Source organism: Mirounga leonina, unplaced genomic scaffold, assembly GCF_011800145.1.
Source record: "Mirounga leonina isolate KUSES-001 unplaced genomic scaffold, KU_Mleo_1.0 Mir_125, whole genome shotgun sequence".
Lineage (NCBI taxonomy): Eukaryota > Metazoa > Chordata > Mammalia > Carnivora > Phocidae > Mirounga > Mirounga leonina.
The window spans coordinates 29,643,725-29,663,692 of NW_023270305.1; the positions used below are offsets into that span (position 1 = coordinate 29,643,725).

At 41.9% G+C, this 19,968-nt stretch overlaps 1 protein-coding gene across 2 annotated transcripts in view; it reads left to right on the top strand.

Annotated features, from left to right (window-relative positions):
• The window catches only part of TTL (tubulin tyrosine ligase), a 34,189-nt gene extending 18,697 nt beyond the window's left edge, over nt 1-15,492 (top strand). For both annotated transcript variants that reach the window (XM_035001063.1, XM_035001064.1), the window contains exons 4-7: nt 191-326; nt 1,275-1,544; nt 9,073-9,216; nt 11,930-15,492. In XM_035001063.1, the coding sequence (XP_034856954.1) occupies nt 191-326; nt 1,275-1,544; nt 9,073-9,216; nt 11,930-12,044 (665 nt within the window). In that variant the 3' untranslated portion in view covers nt 12,045-15,492. The remainder of the gene's footprint in view (nt 1-190; nt 327-1,274; nt 1,545-9,072; nt 9,217-11,929) is intronic.
• Nucleotides 15,493-19,968: the final 4,476 nt, after the last annotated feature.

Consider the following 19,968-nt stretch of genomic DNA (forward strand, 5'->3'; position numbering starts at 1 on the left):
TGCTGTTGTGGGCAGAGGGGAGAATGTGAGAGATTGGGGAAGTGATGGGATGGAGGAAGAAGAGTGAGCAGTCCAACAGAAGCCTCCTCTCAGTTTTCTCCTGCTGTCAGTATTTCTCTTCTGGCTTTCTAGAGACCTTTTCCTCTTGGGATGAACTGGACTCATTTCTGTTACAATTTTGCCCTGTTAGGTGAAGGCATCCTCATCTCCTCGGAGGCTACAGAGCTTCTGGATTTCATTGACAACCAGGGTCAGGTGCACGTGATCCAGAAATACCTTGAGCACCCTCTACTTCTGGAGCCAGGTCACCGCAAGTTTGACATTCGGTAATGCATTGGCGTCCAGAGTTTTTGTTACTAATCTGAGAGAAATGCAGTGGTGGGTAATAAGGGTAACATGGAATGTGAGGAAGTACTTGACCATGTGTAATACATAGCCAAAATTGAGCACAGCTGAAGAGAACTGACCCAAGTTTCTCTTTTTCCTTCAGTATTTCTCTTTTCTTTCTAGAAAACATTACTAAAATTATAGGTTTTCCTTTTTCATATATATTCTCTTTAATCAAAATGACTTTTGCCTCCAAAGAGGAGAGTATAAATGTATGGGGCTTGCTTATGGAAGCAGCTGAGAGATGAACATAAAACACATAATTCAGACACAACAAATAATACGTCCTTGCTTCATTACTTGTGTCCTCTAGTTTTTAAGGATTTCATAAACACACCTCACATACCTTTTTGGATTCTAACTTTCATGAGCAAAGGGCCTGGCATAGAATAAGAGAGAGGTTGTCTCGTGCCTTCTAGAGCTAAACAGCCCTCTTCCCAGCTTTCCTGTGGCCTTGCTGATGTCTCCTCATTGTTGAAGATTCCATCTTCTTGTTGTCTTCATAATGACTTGCTGCTTCTTGAACACCAATCCTATGTCAGATCAGCTTCAGGATAAACAGTCTTCCTCTTAAGATTACTAATAGAGCAAACATGGCAAATGGAGGTTTTGTGGATAAACCTTAGGATCCAACCCATCCAGATCTCTTCAAAATGCTGTCTTTTGAACAGATCAAAGGCTCCTTGTCATTTATGGTAAAATGTTTTATTTGCCTCATTACAGTGATAATCCACTATCTTGGCTAGTTGTCATGGCTTGCCTCATAGAATCTTAGAACCTATCTCCTTCCTCTACTTCCCTCCAAAAATGTTAAAGTGTGGTGATGATGTATATACTGTGGAGAAACTTTGAATGACTTGAGTGCAACTGTTTTTATTGACTTGCAGAAGCTGGGTCTTAGTGGATCATCAGTATAATATCTACCTCTATAAAGAGGGTGTGCTTCGGACTGCTTCAGAACCATATCATGTTGATAATTTCCAAGACAAAACCTGCCATTTGACCAATCACTGCATTCAAAAGGAGTACTCAAAGAATTATGGAAAGTATGAAGAAGGGAACGAAATGTTCTTTGAGGAGTTCAATCAGTACCTAATAAGTGCTTTGAACATTACCCTGGAAAGTAGTATCTTACTACAAATTAAACATATAATAAGGTAACTTAATTGTCTCTTTTTTGGTTATGTGTCTTGAAGAAGATTTGGGAGTTTGTGCCTTTCAAGGAATTATTCTATTTAAGCTGTCTAATTTAAGGACAAAAATTATTTGTAATATTCCTTTATTATCCTTTCAGTATCTATAGGATCTGTAATGGTGTCACTGCTTGCATTCCTTATATTCTCTGTTTTACCGGGACAGATTGTCTAGAGGTCTATCAATATCATTAATCTTTTCAAAAGGTTACTTTTTGGTTTTATTGATTCTCTCTGTTGTTTTTGTTTCTTTGATTTATGTTCCTTATTATTTCCTTCCTTCTGCTTTTTTGAGGGGTTTGTTTTCTAGTTTCCTTAAGGCGAAAAGTTAGATCATTGATTTGAAAGAATTCATTTTTTTAAACGCATTTAATGCTGTCAGTTTCCCTCTAAGTACTCATTAGCTGCATCCCACAGGTTTTGCTGTGTTATGTTTTCATTTTCATTTTATTAAAATATTTTCTAGTTTTCCATGTTACTTCATCTTTGACTTATGTTATTTAGAAATTTTTGCTTAATTTCCAAATATTTAGGAATTTTCCAGCTATTTTTCTATTACTGATTTTTACTTTAATTCCATTGTGGTTAGAGAACATACCTTAAAATTTGTTAAAGTTTGTTTCATGGCCCAAAATATGGTCCAATTTTAGTGAATGTTCCATGTGCACGAAAAATAATGTTTATTCTGCTATAGTTGGGCTGAGTGTTCTATAAATGTGAATTAGGTGAAGGTAGTAAGTAGTGTTGTTCAAGTCTTTTATATCCTTGCTGCATTTCTGTTCTACTTGTTTTGTCCATGATTGAGAGGAAAAACATTGAAGTCTCCAAGTATAATTATGGATTAGTCTATGTCTCCTTTAGATTTATCAGTTTTGCTTCATATATTTGGAGATCTGTTTTTAGGTGCATATACATTTAGAATTATGACCTCTTTTTGGCAACTGACTACTTTAACCTTATGTAATTTCTGTCTTTATCTCTGGTAATATTTTGAAAGTCGATTTTGTCTGATAACTAATATAATCACGCTAGCTTTTTTTGATTAGTGATATGTCTCCATCCCTTTAATTCTATCCACCCTATTCCATTCTATATTTAAAGTGGGCTTCTGGTGGACAGCATATAGTTAGGTTTTGTTTTTGTTTTGTCTAACAAAACATCCAATACGGTAATCTCTACCTTTCTAATTGGTGTGTCTTTATCATTTAAATTTAATGTAATTATTGGTTTGGTTGGATTTACATGTACTGTTTTATTATTTGCTATCTGCTCCCTTTTGGTTTTGTTTTTCATTTTCCCATTTCCTGCCTTTTTATTTTTATTTTTTAAAAGATTTTATTTATTTGTCAGAAAAAGGGAAAGAGAGACCGTGTGCACGCACAAGCAGGGGGAGCAGAGGCAAAGGGAGAAGCAGACTCCCCGCCGAGCAGAGAGCCCGATGCGGGGCTCAATCCCAGGACCCTGGGATCATGGCCTGAGCCAAAGGCAGATGCTCAACGACTGAGCCACCCAGGCGTCCCCATTTCCTGCCTTTTAAAATTTATTTAGAGTTCCATTTTAATTTTTCCATTGAGTATTTGGCTATCTCTGTCTCTCTTTTTAGTGGTTATTCTAGGGATTATGATTTATATACCTAATACTTATTTCACAAGCCTTCTTAGAATTAATAATTTACCACTTCAAATAAAATGCAGAAAACTTATAACCTTATGGTTCCTTTAACTCTCTCCCTCTATAGTTGTGGTATGCATTACACTTACATACACTGAAATCTCTACTGCATGTTACTGTTCTTGCTATCAATAGTCATATATTTTTTAATTTATGTTAGATTATCAGGTTGGATTTTTAAAAAAATATGTATATAAGACCAAATGGTATGCTGTCTACAAGAAACCCACTTCAAATATAAAAAGAAAAATATTCTTTTTTATTTACCCAGATATTTGCCCCATTTTATTCTCTTCCTTCAGTCCTAAAGTTCCAAGTTTCTCTCTGACATCATTTCCCTTCAGACATTAGCATTCCTTTTAGAGTAGTTCTTTAGGTAATAACTCTGTTTAATTTTCTGTCATCTGAGAATGTCTTTATCTCACCTTATTCCTGAAGGATATTGTCTTTTCTTCTTTTCTTTTTTTTAAGAAATTTATTTATTTGACAGCAAGAGAGGAAACACAAGCAGGGGGAGTGGGAGAGGGAGAAGCAGGCTTCCCGCTGAGCAGAGAGCCCAATGCGGGGCTAGATCCCAGAACTCTGGGATCATGACCCAAGCTGAAGGCAGACATTTAACAACTGAGCCACCCAGGCGCCTCTCCTGAAGGATATTTTCACTGGTGTTACATAAACATAATGTCAAGCAAAAATTGCAAAATATATAAGCTGTATATAAGATGTATACAGATTGATTCTGTTCATATAAATTGAAAAACAAGCAGAACTAAATAAGTTATTTAGAAGAATGTTCATGTGTGGTAAAAATAGAGAACTGAAGGTATGAAAAACACAAAATTCGAAATAGTGGTTATCTCTGAAGTGGAACTAGGAGGGACCCAAGAAAGAGGCTTAAAGGAATTGGATTGTGGGTAAATGCATGGTCATTAATGCTATCTATATTGTAAACTCACACAACATTATTATTATTATATAGTTAATATTCATTTAGATTTCCCCATACATTTTTACTATTTATGTTGCTTCTCTTTCTTTCATGTATTTTCTTAATTTTGTCTAGGATCAGTTTCCTTATTCTTTTTTTTTTTTTGAGAGAGAGAGAGAGCATGTTCAGGGGGTGGGGGGGGTGGAAAGAGAATCTGAAGCAGACTCCCTGCTGAGTGCAGAGCCTGATGCAGGGCTCAATCTCACAACCCTGAGATCTGACCTGAGCCACCCAGGCGCCCCCAAAGCAAATGTCTTTAAAAAAATAAAGAAGGAGGGTGCCTGGGTGGCTCAGTCAGTTAAGTGTCTGTCTTCAGCTCAGGTCATAATCTCAAGGTTGTGAGATCAAGCCCTGTGTTGGGCTCCCTGCTCGGTGGGTAGTCTGCTTGAGATTGTCTCTCTCCCTCTGCCCCTCCCCCTGCTTTCTCTCTCTCTCAAATAAATAAATAAGATCTTAAAAAAAAAAAAAAGACACTTGCTTTGGAAACAGATTTCTAAATCAGCAGAATCCTTTTTTTTTTAAGCACTTTGAAGATGGCTTACCATTGTCTTCCGGCTTCCATTACATAGGCATCATAGTGCTTCTTGAATCTGTGGCTTCAGGTCTTTTATTTGTTTTGGGATATTCACGGCTACTATCTTTTCACTTATGGCTTTTGGCCCATTCTTCTCTCCTGTGGGATTCTGTTTACATGAAGCTAGTCCTTTTCACTGTCTCCCATTTGTCCCATGTGTATCATTTGATCTCTCTCTTCAGCAATTAAAACCTATTTAAAAAGGAAAAAGCCATTAAAATTTATTGTTAAACTCATCTGTTGAGTTCTTGATTTTAGGTATTATACATTTCAGTTCTAGAATTTCCATTTGACTCTTTTTAGATTATAGTTCTTTTGTGAAATCTCTCACTTGTCTTATAACATCTTGAAAATGTTAATGGCAATTCTTTAACATCTTTACTTGATTAGTCTGAAATCTGAATTACCTGTAGTAGAGGTTAGGAAACTATGTTCTATGGGCCAAATCCAACCTAAAGCTTGTTTTCATATATGCCACAAGCTAAAAATAGTTTCTACATTTTTAAAAGGTTTTTTAGAAATAGAAGAATATGTAACAGAGACTGTATGTAGCCTTCAAAACCTAAAATAGTTACTGTCTGGTCCTTTGTAGAAAAAGTTTGCCAACCCCTGACTTTTATAGGTCTTGTTTCTATTGTCTGTTTTTTTCTCTTGGTCCTGTTTCTTAATGTGTCTGGAAATAATTTTTTAATGTTACTCATTTATTATAGTTTACTAAATCCAATAGAGATTTTTTTTAAATTGGGGTGTAACATGCATATGGTAAAGTCCACAAATCGTAAGTGTACAGTGTAGTGAACTTTTAATTATGCATACACTCAGCTAATCATAACATGAATCAGGATATAAAATATTTACAGCACCGGGGCGCCTGGGTGGCTCAGTCGTTAAGCGTCTGCCTTCAGCTCGGGTCATGATCCCGGGGTCCTGGGATCGAGCCCCACATCGGTCTCCCTGCTCCGCGGGGAAGCCTGCTTCTCCCTCTCCCACTCCCCCTGCTTGTGTTTCCTCTCTCACTGTGTCTCTCTCTGTCAAATAAATAAAATCTTTAAAAAAAAAAAATTTACAGCACCCCCGAATACTCCCTTGGACTCCCTCAAAATATATACTTCATGCCACAGAGAGCCACTCTTCTGACTTTTATCATCATAGATTCCTTTTGCTTACTCTTACATTTTATGTAAATGGAATTATACTGTATTTCCTGTTTCATGTTCAACTTTTTTACAATTGTAGCTACGAGTTTCATCTATATTGTTGCATAGAGCAGTGGTTTACCTTTTATACTGCTGTGTAATATTTCGTTGTGTGATTATTACACGGTTTATCCCTTCTATAGTTGATGGACATCTTGGTCTTTATCTTTTACGTTTTAGACCTATAATCTACCTGAATTGTTATATACCAAGTTTCATATTTTTCTACGGGGTATCCAGTTGACCCAGGATCATTTGTGCTTAAGACTGGCCTTTTGCCACTGCATTTTGGTGAGCTTTTATTATAAATCAGGTGGCCATTTATATTAGGGATCTCCACTCTGTTCTGTTGGGTCTGTTGTCTGTTGTGTCATTACCACCTTATCACAATGACTGAGACTTTTTCCTTAATGTATTCTTACATAGAGTCTGGCAGAATAACTAGTCCTCTTTCTTCGGGGATTATAGGTGCTTAGAATTCTAACACCAGATAAATCAAGTATGCTGAAGAAAGATTTCCTATTTTAGGCAAAGATTTATTGGATATTTGTTACCTTCCTCCCCACCGTCCCCCCCGCATTGTTCTGTACAGTTCAGAGAGTGTTGCTACTTTGGTGCTATAAATGCTCCTAACAGCTCTCATGGTTTTATTCCCCACCCCACCCCCCAGCTAGCCTCCCCCTACCTTCCCACTCCCGCTGAAAAAAGATGTACTGTATAAAGTCTCTGATGATGAAAAAAAATTCTTTAAAGTGAGTTATTAATCTTGAGCTTCTAGCAGATAAAAAAATCATACTTAATTTTGACTTGCTTCTGGCTCTCAGTTTTTCCTTTATGTGTTTGAGCGTAGTGTTTCTTTCACTTTGTTGGGGTTTTTTCTTCTTTCTTTTAACCATGAGCCTCTATTATATGTAAAAGTTTTCTTAATTATAATATTGGAAGGGGTATTTTAATTAAAACAAAAGTTAAGGGTATTCCCTTATAGAATAGAGATAAACTATAGAAAAAAAAAAGTGATATGTGGCTTACCAGTGCAGGTTAAAGATGAATGAGAGAAGAAATTTTCATTCCATTTGATTCTTAAATGGTTAACTGCCCAAAATTACTTTTAGAGGTTTAAACATAAGCATAGAAATATTTTCCTATTTTGGGGTGGGGGGAGAAAGTAAGTTGATGCTTGGGCTGGGGTAGGGGGATGTAGTGGTGGAGGGAAGTTGGGGGAACAAGACTCTGGCTCCAAGTTCAGAGAGGTCTCTGTTCTTTAAAGTCACGAGTCAAGACGTACCTGTATGGATACATCTTGGAGTTAATCACATGAAAGCCAGTTCCTTCATTTTTCCTTCTAAACATACAGTTGTGTAGGAGGAAAGCTATTTCTGGTAATCTTAGAGTCATCATAACATATTTTATTACTAAAATAGATATTTTGCCCCAACATTCAGTTGAGGGAAAAGGTCAGGGAAGATCTGCATAAAACAGAAATGACTGGGCGCCTGGGTGGCTCAGTTGGTTAAGCGACTGCCTTCGGCTCAGCTCATGATCCTGGAGTCCCAGGATCGAGTCCCGCATCGGGCTCCCTGCTCGGCAGGGAGTCTGCTTCTCCCTCTGACCCTCCTCCCTCTCATGCTCTCTGTCTCTTCATTTTCTCTCTCTCAAATAAATAAATAAAATCTTAAAAAAAAAATAAAAACCAGAAATGACCTAGGTTTTCTGGGATGGTTTTTCTAGAAAACAGTGATTTATTATTAATAAGGTTTATATATATTTTTTCAGAAATATTTTATTTATTTATTTGACAGAGAGCCCAAGGGGGGGCGGGGCGGTGAAGGGCAGAGGGAGAGGGAGAAGCAGGCTCCCACTGAGCAGGGAGCCCAATGTGGGACTCGATCCCAGGACTCTGGGATCATGACCTGAGCCGAAGGCAGACACTTAACCAACTGAGCCACCCAGGCACCCTCGTAAGTTCTTCATGTAATTACCTCATTGAACCATCCCAGTGCTAGGACTAGGTATTACTTTTACCCCTTCCTCTATGGATAAAGGAATCAAAGCTTGGCTAAGAGAGGTTAAAGATCTTGTCCAAGATTCTGGCCTTAGGCCCCTAACCTTAGATCTCATGTATTAACTCAGTATGTTTCTAAGGCTCATGTTCAACATTTTTGTGTTTTCAGTTTTCTGTGTTTTTTTTCCCAATTTTTTTGAACAGTAGTTGATGTTAATAGTAATTCTATTTTGTATTTTAATATTTAAATCTTTTAATTAGTAATAATTTGGCATTAGAACCAGAGGTAATGAAAGTAATGAATGAGGCCAGCTTCACTACAGATTCTGCTCTTCACCAAATGGCAGTCCATTTCTTTTATGTGGCAACAATGCATGGGAGTGTTTTATTTATTACAAACATGGCAGCAGTCTCCTGTTGGAGGAATCCACCTTTCCAGGGTCTGTGGTGACTTAGCGCTGTGCTGGGAAAGCAGCCCCTACCTGGAAGAACATGAGTATTGGCAGAGTTTTCTAAAAAATAGCTTGATAAATAGCATTGTCTTGAGTAATCTGTTGGTAATGAAAAGAGAATTGGGGCATCTGGCTGGCTCAGTTGGTGGAGCGTGCAACTCTTGACCTCTGGGTTGTGAGTTTGAGCCCTACACTGGGTGTAAAGATTACTTCAAAATAAAATCTTTAAAAAATAAAATAAAATAAATAAATAAATTAAGTCCAGGGCGCCTGGGTGGCTTAGTTGGTTAAGCAACTGCCTTCAGCTCAGGTCATGATCCCAGGGTCCTGGGATCGAGTCCCACATCGGGCTCCCGGCTCAGCGGGGAGCCTGCTTCTCCCTCTGACCCTCTCCCCTCTCATGCTGTTTCTCTCCCGCTCACTCTCTAATAAATAAATAAATAAATAAATAAATAAATAAATAAATAAATAAATAAAATCTTTAAAAAAAAAATTAAGTCCAAGTGGATTTTTTATCATCACTTTTGATATAAAATCATCCAAGCACATCTTCCATGTTCCTTCTCCCTCAACCAACCCATTCTCAGTGAACTCTCCCCCTTTGTCCCGCAGAAGCTGCCTCATGAGCGTGGAGCCCGCCATCAGCACCAGGCACCTCCCTTACCAGAGCTTCCAGCTCTTTGGCTTCGACTTCATGGTGGATGAGGAGCTGAAGGTCTGGCTCATTGAGGTCAACGGCGCCCCGGCTTGTGCTCAGTAAGCCTGAACACCACTATGTTTTAACAAATGGGAAGTTGGTTCCACAGTTGGAATAGCCTGTCTTGGCAAGGTGGTGAGGTCCCATTACCAAAGTGTTCAAGCGTAAGCCATTTAACTGCTGTTAGGGAGGATGGCCTTTGGCAGGACCCTGGCCAGCAGGGGGCTCTGCTGCTGAGTCAGTCCTTCCCAATTCCCCCATGTGTGTTGAGCAATAGTCTGTGCTCAGGTGGGTGGTAGTTGCTATGAGAATTTCAAACAAAGCTAATAACTGTCAGAGGAGACCCTCTTGTGTGACCAGTTCAGGGAATGGGGTCCTGTGAGTTGGAGGGGACACTGATAACCAAGAAATTGAGGGGCTCTCCAGGCAGGAAGTGTTCTGAGAAGGCACTGTAGACACAGTGGAGCTAGAATGGGGATGTAAGAGAAGAGTGTCACATGTACCATGGAGAGGAGGGGAGAGCCTTCAGAAGGGGGACATAGCATCCATTGGGACCCTGCCCTGTGCCAGGCTCTGTGGGACATGCACAGATGAGCAGAACATGCCCACGAAAGCCTCATGGAGGCCTTAGAAGTTAGGAGAAGTCCCCTAGACATGATCCTCGAAACCTGCTGGTTCTTCTAAAGATTCACTTTCATCAGGTCAAGACCCCTTCATGGTTCCCCACATCCATGTCTTGAAGGAATTGAGGTGATCATCCACAGGTTCCGGAAAAAGTCCTGGACCTACAAGGGGCAGCGTTAACACACAAGTAGCTCTTTCATTAGGAGCCAGGCCTTTACCACTTGCTCAGTGGCTGTGACATGGCAGGTGTGATTCATCTCGTTCGGCAGTCCCTTCAGCTAACCAGTATTCATTAGCACCTCCAGTCTGCCAGGCCTCATAATGGGGCCTGGGTCACAGTCTTGAGCAGAGACACAGGCCCTGTCCTTAGAGAGACTGTGGGCATGACAAAGGACCAGACAAATACAGCTTACAAACTGCGACATGCTTTATCCTTCCTAAAGGATGTTAAAGGTAGTATCATTGAGCAAAGGGCTGCTGTTGAGCCGTGGCGTTTGGAACTGAGTCGGAAGGAGGGAAGAGAGGTGAGCAGGATGGCTCACATCTTCCCTTCACCAAACCCACAGCAGCGTGCCTGTTTTCCCCTGTCCTTCTAATAAAGGTTCAGTCTTCCCTTGTGCTCTATGCCCTATCCACCCCTCTTCCTGTCCCATGTCCCTTTGCCTTCCTCATTCACAGTGTCACCCTCTCCCACATTGCTCCCTCTTCGGGGTTCCCATCAACATGTGCACATGCAGCAGATTTCCCCAGCTGGTGAAAAAGTTCCCTCCCCTGATGCCACATCCTGCTGCAGAGATTCCTCCTCCTGCTCCTGTCACAACCAAACTCTGGAAAGCAGTGTCTGCTCAGGCTGTCCCCTCTTCCTCTATCCTCATCCATACTGTGGTCCATTCTGGGCTGGATGCCATCCCCTCCACCCCATAGAAATTGTTCTTTGAAGGTCCCCAGCTAAGTCCACATTGCCAAGTGCAGTGGCCCCTTTCTGTGCAGACATCCCTGGACCTCTCAGCAGCATTTGAGGCAGCTGCTCACACCTTGCTGGGATGCTCTTCTGCTGGGGCTTCGGGCACACTCTCTACTGGGAAGGTTCAACTGAGGAGGTGTGGGCAAGATTGGCCTCTTGCTCTTCATCAGCGGACCCCAATCAGTGCCTCAGTCTTGGGTGTTTGTCTTCTCTCTCCACTGCACTTTCTCTGAATGTGATCTTATTCAATTTCATCATTTTAAAACCATCAAATTACATCACAGCCCAGAGTTCCAGACCAGTGTCTGCACCTGCCTGCCCACCGTCCTACAAGGATGTTTGTGGATGTCTAAGAGGCACCCCCTGCCCCAGACTCGCCCAACTCCGTGGATGTCTACCTCCCCTCCCCACAGAATCTAAGCTGGAATCCTGATCAAGATCCAGCCTCCTTCTTTCCATTACCCTCAGGTTCTGTGCATTGGGACCTTGTCAGCTCAGCCTCCAGCCTTGGCAGCCTCTGCTGTCCGCCCCGACTGTCGCCCTCCCACAGGTCGTCCTCCATCACTGTGGAGGCTTTTGCAGAGAGCCTTCTAACGGGGACCTCCCCTTCTGCTCTTGCCCAATAAAATCCACTCTCAGGGTGCACTGCTCCTGCCATTGGCCCAGCCCGTCTTCTCCCCCTCCCCCAACACACTCTTTCTCTCCTCCTCCTCCTCCTCCCTTCTTCCTTCCCCCCTCCTTCTGTCTCTCTGGGTGTATCTCTCCTCTCCCTCCTCTTTTCTGCCCTGTCATCCACTGTCTGACTTCACTCATTCCCCAGGTCTCAGCTTATTTGTCACCCTGGAGAGTCTCTCCTAGAGTTTCCTCAGCCACGCTGAGAAGGTGCTCTCCCTCCAAGTATCCCCACCACAGACAGGCAAGATGGCTCTCACACTCGATTGAAATTGCCCGTCTTCCCTGCCAGTGAGAGCAGGAGTCATTTGTCCATTCACCTGAGACCTTCCAGAAATATTTGTTCAGGGGATGCTTGATCTTCGTGCAGCATTTGTATGTACCATGGAAACCAGTTCTATGAATTTGGTCATGAGGTGGAACATCTAGGGCAGGCCCTGGTGAAAAAACTTTGACTTTTCATGTGCATGTTGAGGAACATCTTCAGTGATACTCTTTAAAACATGTTGCAGGAAGCTTTATGCAGAACTGTGCCAGGGCATCGTGGACATAGCCATATCCAGTGTCTTCCCACCCCCGGACGCGGAGCCACAGCACGTGCAGCTGGCTGCGTTCATCAAGCTGTGACCGAGGGAGGTGCTCAGAGCTGCCTCAGAAGAAGCACGAGCTCACGCTCCAGGGGAAGGTGAAATGTCAGGATTGCTCATTACCAAGCCGGGACTGGAGAAAGAGAGGCAAACCGGCAAAGCCGTGATCCAAGGGGGAACACAAGAAGAAAAGGCCACTTCCCCAAAGAGTGGTGGCTCAGGGGTTCCCAGGGGGCACTCTCAGCACTGCTATGGAGATGTGAAAACTGAAGCAAATTTCTCTGAGGGGAGAGCAAAATATTCTTCTAAGGGGAAAAGACAGGGATTTGATTATTTTACGTTCTCACCCTTTAAAAAATCCAATTTTTATCCTAAGGCAGCATTGTGAGCAGCGCCTCTCCTCCCTGAGGGTTGAGACTGTTGGACCTTTGGTTGGTGTCTTTCCACCTGCTGCAGCCTTAGTGCCTTAGCTCTCTGCCCAGCTGCAACCCTCTGTCTGGGACAGGGATTGGATGTTAGAGCACTTGGGAGGTTGCCAACGTGTTCCCTGCCCATCCCTCTCCACAACACCCTGCCCTTGAAGCTCTGGACAAGCATGCACCAACAGTCCTTGGTTTTGTGCTGGGCGCCACTCACAGCAAAGGGGGCTTGCCTCCTCATGTTCCTGAACGCGTTTGGTCAATCACCTGTCAGGATTGGTGTGGGCTGGGCACCAAAACAGCAAATGCTGCTCTCGATCTGCTCTGTGCATGTTTTAGAAACCAAGCAGCAAGTTTGCCACAAACCCATAAGCATCAAATAAGCATGAGAGAGAAAAACAAAAACAAAAAGCACGATGTCTTGCTTTACTTAATAGTTGGGTGTGGTGGGTCTTTGAAATACTATGATTCTCAGTTATCTTTGTTTTAACCAGAATTCTACATGCACTTTTGCAAAGTTCCCTTTTGTTCACTTTTTTGTTGTTTTAACTTTTGGAAAACCCGCTCTAGGGGGCAGGAGTAGAATTACACACACATGCACACACGCACACACACGCGTGTGCACACACACACCCCAGGTGGCACTGCCCCAGACACAGGTTGCTCTCCCCCATTTTCCTGCCCTCGAAGCACCTTCTGCAGGAGCTGGAAGGGCAGGTATTGTCCCAGGATTATCTGCCTGTTTGTGCCTCTTCACATCAGGGTGAGGGTCTAAATGAGTGTATGTCTGGCCTGAATGGGGGAGTCTCCTAAAACGGGAAAGACGTGGTTTCAGAGCTCCACACAGCATCTTATAAGTCAACAAATGTGTCCTGTTAGGTGCAGTTTCCACTTACTGGATCAAATGTTCTGTAGATTTTTTAGGAGGCTACATCACTAGCAGTGGGAAGAACAAGATGCTACTTGTGTTCATTGTGAGCTGAATGAACAGGTCCTTCTTAGAATGTACTGGGAACCACAGCAGGCCTCCTGTCCAGTAGAGTGCTGTGTTCTTCCTTTGTGTATATGTGTGCTCCATTATTCTTTCTATGTGGCACCAGACAACAGTTCTGCAGTCAGGGAGACTTTTCTAAAAAGAGAAAAGAGCAGTGCCTCCTGAAACATGATGAGATGTGGGAGCTTACAGTGAAGAAAGGAATAAGGAGTATTTCATAGATGCAGCAGTGGGTGTAGGATGTGGTGGCATTATGTCGGGGTGAAGGAGAACGGCCCAACTGGTTTGGCTCTTCTGTGAATTTGGAATTACAAAATATTCTGGTTACCCACAATATAGATAATAAACTTTGCATCCAGAGCAAAATAAAAACAGTCAGCAGTGAAAGTCAATCGTGGAAGCCCAGCACTGTTGGGTTAGTGTTTGGGGACTTTGAGCAGATCATGACAAGGTGCACCCCCTTCTAGAACGTGTAAGATACTGAGTCCTTGAGAAGTCTCTGTGGACTGGTGACGGGGAAAGCATGGAGGTGTTTGTCGTGCTATCACATGTGAACGTAGATTTGTAATGATCTTTTGGACCTGAATTAAAGGGACATTTGAGAGTTTTCTAGTTCTTAACAGTGACAGAGCTAAGAATTTAGATGTTGCAAGTCCATGGATCTTGATGGATTTTCTAAGAAACATAAATCACTGGCATATATGTGAGGGAAGTAAGGCTTTAAAAAGAAAGTTATGCTTCATTCCTCACATAGTTTCAAATAAGTATCTGTTTTATGCATTTAGTTTTGATTGGGTGGGATGGTTGGCTCAGAACTGTTCCTTACCCTTCCATGATACCCTTGGCACAGATGGTCATGCCTCGCTCCTCAGTCTTTATACGTGCAGTATGCGTACGTGTCGCCAGTTGCGGGGGGAGGAGGTGTTCTTTATTTGGAGATGTTAATTCCCACCTTGGTGCTGTCATTTGGCCGCACAGTGTGAGATGATCCCGTTAACCTCTCTGTGCCTTGGTTTCTTATCTCATGGAAGAGATTGTTGCCTGACCCGGGGACTACCTCAAGGATTTTTAGTGAGGACAGGTGAGATCAGGAGGACTCAAGAACCTGTGGTACCAAGGTTCTCCGTGCTGACTATATGCTGGAATCACTTGAGAACCTTTTTAAAAATGTTGGTTTCTATACCCTCTTTCTCTCCCACCTCTGACGAATGAAATCAGAAACCTGAGGCATCCGTTTTCTTTCAGATGCCTTGAACCACTGCTTGAGAAGGAAGGAAAAACACATTGTTACCTTAGAGTAATCAAATGAGGCCTAGGACTTTTTTTTAAAAGTTCCTTTTGGAGGGACAGGCATTTCTTTAAGAATGACCGTGTTGTTGGTCAACGTGTTGACCTACGTATTCATGATACAGGCAACTGCTGTCTAAGCATGTTCTCTTTTTGCTTCTTGTCCCAGATTTGTAAACTCAAAATATGCTTTCATTTCCTTAGTTTGTGAAGTCTTGACAACAAATGTAAACAGACAGGAATTTATAAATCTGCTAAATATGTGTTAAGGGTATTCATTACTGAGAGGAAAGCCCCTTCCCTCACTCTGAACTCCTATGGTAATTATAAACTCGATTTTACCCAGAACATTGAAGTGCCTCAGTGTCTGTATGATTCCGTGCAGCACGTACTGGCATGCTTACCGGCTGACTTGCTGTTTCACCAGCACCTCAGGGTGATTATCCCAGACTTGGAATATCTGGTAGTGTCGGAAATGTATGGGATCCGCAGAATCTGCAAGCAGCAGCGAAGCTACAGAGTGTGTTTCCATTGACAGCCAAGGTTGTGTCAAGCAGGTGTGGATCCAGCCCTGTTGTGGGGGTGGGGGTGGAGGGGACTCTGCTGGAGAAGACCAGGGGCCAGAGTAGGTCCCCTGCAGCATGTGGGTGCTGTGGAGAAAATTCAGTGATACACTTGTCTCTGATCCTAGACACAGAATCTGTACCTAAGAGGAAATGAATTCTGAAATAAGGTGATTTTATGAATGTTTAAAATGCCCAGAGCATTAAAGTAATATTTCAAGTGTTTTTGTGCCCTTTGGTTCTATCATCTTATCATGGTGGTTGACTGTCCTAGGATATCACTGGTTATTTGAACCCATGATTCTGTTACTCAGGTAGGCAGACTTTTTCCGGAAAGGGTCAGATTAGTAAATATTCTAGGCTTTGCAAACCAAACAGGTTCTTTGTGGCATATTCTTCTTCTTTTTAACCACCTCTTAAAAACAAACTTAGTTCATAGGCCATACAAACGCAAGCCAGATGCGGCCACTGTTTGCTGACATAGCATGTTATTCAATACATAAGCCAATAGATTGTCCTTTGAAACTGTAATGAGCTCCTCTGAGGTGAAGCACTGAAATAATTTCCGCTGCCAAAATCCAGTCCATCTCTTACATGTCTTGTGTGTTGTCTGAATCATGATACAGATGGTCAGGTGAGACCCATGGTTGTGAGAAAGCATTATGAGTGCTTCAAACATGGGGAGTAGGTAGAGGGGCTTCTGAAATGATTCTGCATTCAGCCAGAAGGCCATGAAGTCCTAAGAGTTCACTAAGGCCACGTATATAAATACCTGTAAGTCTCACACACCTCAGGCATTTAGTGTCATTTATGTAAATTGTAGTTAACTTGTAACTTCCTGTGTGAAGAGGCTGAATGCTTTGGACTTCTTCCCCATGTATGGCTGCTTTCACTCCATAAACATACTTCTGGCACAGAGATAAGGCCTTCCACAGATGGAAACCCTGGCTTAAGCACTCCAGACAGGTTTCTGATATGATATGATACACACTTACCAGACTCAGTGTAGCTTGCATGGGCAGGGTGCAGGGACAAGCAGACGGGACCCAAGCAGGAAACTACTTAGGATCCTGACAGCGGAAAGGTTCAAAGCCTTCAGAGGACTTCTCTTCGCGGCTGGTCCTGCTTGCTGTCAGTAGCTGCCCCTTCTCCTTAAAGAACCTGAGATTATCCCATAGCCCCAGAGATTCAGTGATATTTTAAAGATGTCTCCCACAAAACATCCCTAAGGTCAAAGGAAAGTGAGCCCCTGTCCCAGGGGCTGTAAGCAAAATTCCTTTTCAAAATTCACATGAGAGGACATCAGTAAGAACAGCAGGGTAAAACCTCTGAAAATCCTCTCTCCATGAAAGCGATGGGAACACTGGCAAAAACTGTCTAGAAATTAACCAGAGGCTTGCAACAATCCAGAAACATTTATTAAAGAAAAGTGGTTCCACCTTGGTAAGAATAGCACGTTTTGTGATGTTTTAATTCACCCTATTTTCATCCCCCTTTTCCTAGCTCCAGGATAGCCTTGGAAATGAAAAGCCCCATAATCATGGTAAAATCCAGGAGTCTAGCAACAATTGGAGGGTACAGAGTGGGTTTGGAGCTCCTCCAAAAAGCCCCATTCCCGGTGAATTGTCATTATTTGACCTGTATGGCAGTTCCATATAAGTCCTCATCTCAGGGCTTGTCTTTGACATTGCTCAAAGTGTGCCCACTGTGAACAACCTTTTCCCTAGGTGAGTTTGTTAAAAATAATCAGCAGCAATTGTTTAAAACCTCAGCTTCCTGAGTTGGCTAAAAGAGTTGGAACAAACAACAAACTGACCAAAAAACTTAGGAATAGATGGGGAATGAGATATCCATTGGAAGTTCTGGAAAGTTTCTGAAGAACATAGAAGGCCACACACATGTATAGGGCTATGTGCAGGCCTGGGGAGACCTGAATTCCCTCAGCTTTTTTTTTTTTTTTTCCTTTTTAAGTAGCATGGAGCCCAGCACTGGGCTTGAACTCACAACCCTGAGATCAAGACCTGAACTGAGAACAAGAGTCAGATACTTAACAGACTGAGCCACCCAGGCCCCCTGAATTCCCTCAGTTTTTACTTATATATGACCAGGAGAATCTACACAAGCCTCCCTGGCATGTGCACACACACACAGCCCCTTGGCAAAGACTGGGAGACTTACTGGTGCAAGTGTTTAAGGAAATTAGTTCTAGATTGAACTAATGTTCAGTCATTAGTTGACCATTAAGCTAGCAGCAGAAACTTCAGTGGCCACATACATCAAAGAACATAGGCTTTACAGAATTATTTCAGGAAACTCTAAATAATCAACGACAACAATAAACCCTGGAGAGGACAGAGTATCTGGTTTCCAAAGTTGCCCCATCATATTATTAAATTTTTCCAATTTTCAGCACAAATTATGAGACATGCAAAGAAAAAGTATGGCCCGTGAAGGGAAAAGGCAATCAGTAGAAACCATCCCTGAAGAAGCCCAGGCATTGGTCTTATTACACAAAGACTTTAATTCAGCTATTTAAAATGTTTAAAGAACCAAAAGAATGATGAGAATGATGTGTCACCAGAGAGAGAATATCATTAAAGAGGTCTAAATCGTTTTAAAAATAGAGCCAAGTAGGAATTTTGGCTTTAAAAAGTACAATAATGCAAATGAAAAATTCAGTAGAGGTGTTCAAAAGCAGTTTTGAGCTGGCAAAAGAAGGAATCAAATATGAAATCAATTAAGATTATCCAGTCTGAGGAACAGAAAAAAAAAAAATGATGAGGGGCGCCTCTGAGGTGGCTCAGTCGGTTAAGTATCTGCCTTCGACTCAGCTCCTGATCCCAGGACGATGCTCAGTAGGGAGTCTGCTTCTCCCTGTCCCTCTGCCCCTCCCCCCTGCTCATGCACACACGTGCTCTCTCTCAAATAAATAAAATCTTAAGAAAAAAGGAAAAAGAATGAAGAAAAATGAACAGTGCTCCAGAAATGTATATGTATACCAACATATACATAACAGGAGTCCTAGAAGAGAAGAGAGAGGGAGGCAGAAATCATATTGGAAAAAATTGTGGCCAAAAACTTTCCAATTTGATGAAGAACATTAAAATGCATCCAAGAACTCCAACAAACTCTAAGTGGGATAGACTCAAAGAGATCCACACCAAGACACATCAACCACTAAGATAATAACTCTAAATACATAGTAAAAGAGACAAGGTAATAAAAAAGCGGAGAAGGTAGATAGAAAGCATATAGAAAACAAATACCGAAATGACAGACATAAATCCTACCTTACCAGTAATTTCATTAAATGGATTAAATACTACAACCAAAAAAGCAGAGACTGGCAAAATAACAAAAACAAATCAAACATAATCCAACTTTATGCTGTCTATAGGGACATACTTTAGATCCCAAAACACAAATAGGTAAAAGTAAAAATATGGAAAATATATATCATGGAAATAGTAGCTTAGAGACCTTGAGTGGCCATACTAATATTAGAGAAAATACACTTTAAGGAAAAAAAAAATGTGGGGCACCTGGGTGGCTCAGTTAAGTGTCTGATTCTTGATTTCAGCTCAGGTCATGATCTCAGGGTTGTGATATCGAGCCCCACATCAGGCTCTGCGCTGGGTGTGGAGCCTACTTAATTAAGACTCTTTCTCCCTTTGCGACTCCACCCCCTACCCCACCAGCTCACGTGCGTGCTCTCTGTCTCTTAAAAAAAGAAAAGAAAAATGTTACTACAGGCAAAGAAGGACATTTATAATGGTAAAAAAATTAATCCGTCAGGCAGATAGAACAGTTATAAACATATGCACCTAGCAACAGAACCCCGAGATACATGAAGCAAAACTGGCAGAACTGAAGAAAGAAATAGACAATTCAACGATAGTTGGAATTTTCAGTCCCCCATTTTCAGTAATTGAAGAACTGGTCAGAAGATCACCAAGGACATAGAAAACACTGTAAACCAACTAGATCTAACAAATATAGATAACTCCACCCAACAAAAGCAAAATACATTCTTCTCAAGTACACATGGAACATTCTCTGGAATAAACCATATGGTAGACCTTAATGACTCAGTAAATTAAAAATTATTGAAGGGGCACCTGGATGGCTCAGTTGGTTAAGCGACTGCCTTCGGCTCAGGTCATGATCCTGGAGTCCCTGGATCGAGTCCCGCATCAGGCTCCCTGCTTAGCGGGGAGTCTGCTTCTCCCTCTGACCCTCCCCCCTCTCATGTTCTCTCTATCTCATTCTCGCTCTCAAATAAATAAAATCTTTGAAAAAAAAATTACTGAAATCAGGGGTCCTAGCTGGCTCAGTTGGTAGAGAGTGTGACTTGATATCAGGGTCATGGGTTCAAGCCCCACTTTGGATATAGATACTACTTTTTAAAAAATTAAAATTATTGAAAGGTTTAACGGTGTCAGCATTGGATAGAAACAGAAGATAACCTTTAAAAGTGATATAGGAATGAAAACTACCATCTGACGTAGGTAAAGGTAAGATTGACAGAACGGATGGATTCCCAAGGGGCAGGAGGACACTTTTAGGATTGGTGGATTAATTCATTATCTTAATTGTGGTAGTGGCTCCACGGGTGTATACATAGGTCAAAACCTATCAGCGTGCACACTTTAAATGTGTGGCTTATTTTATGTCAATTATACCACAATACAGAATACAACT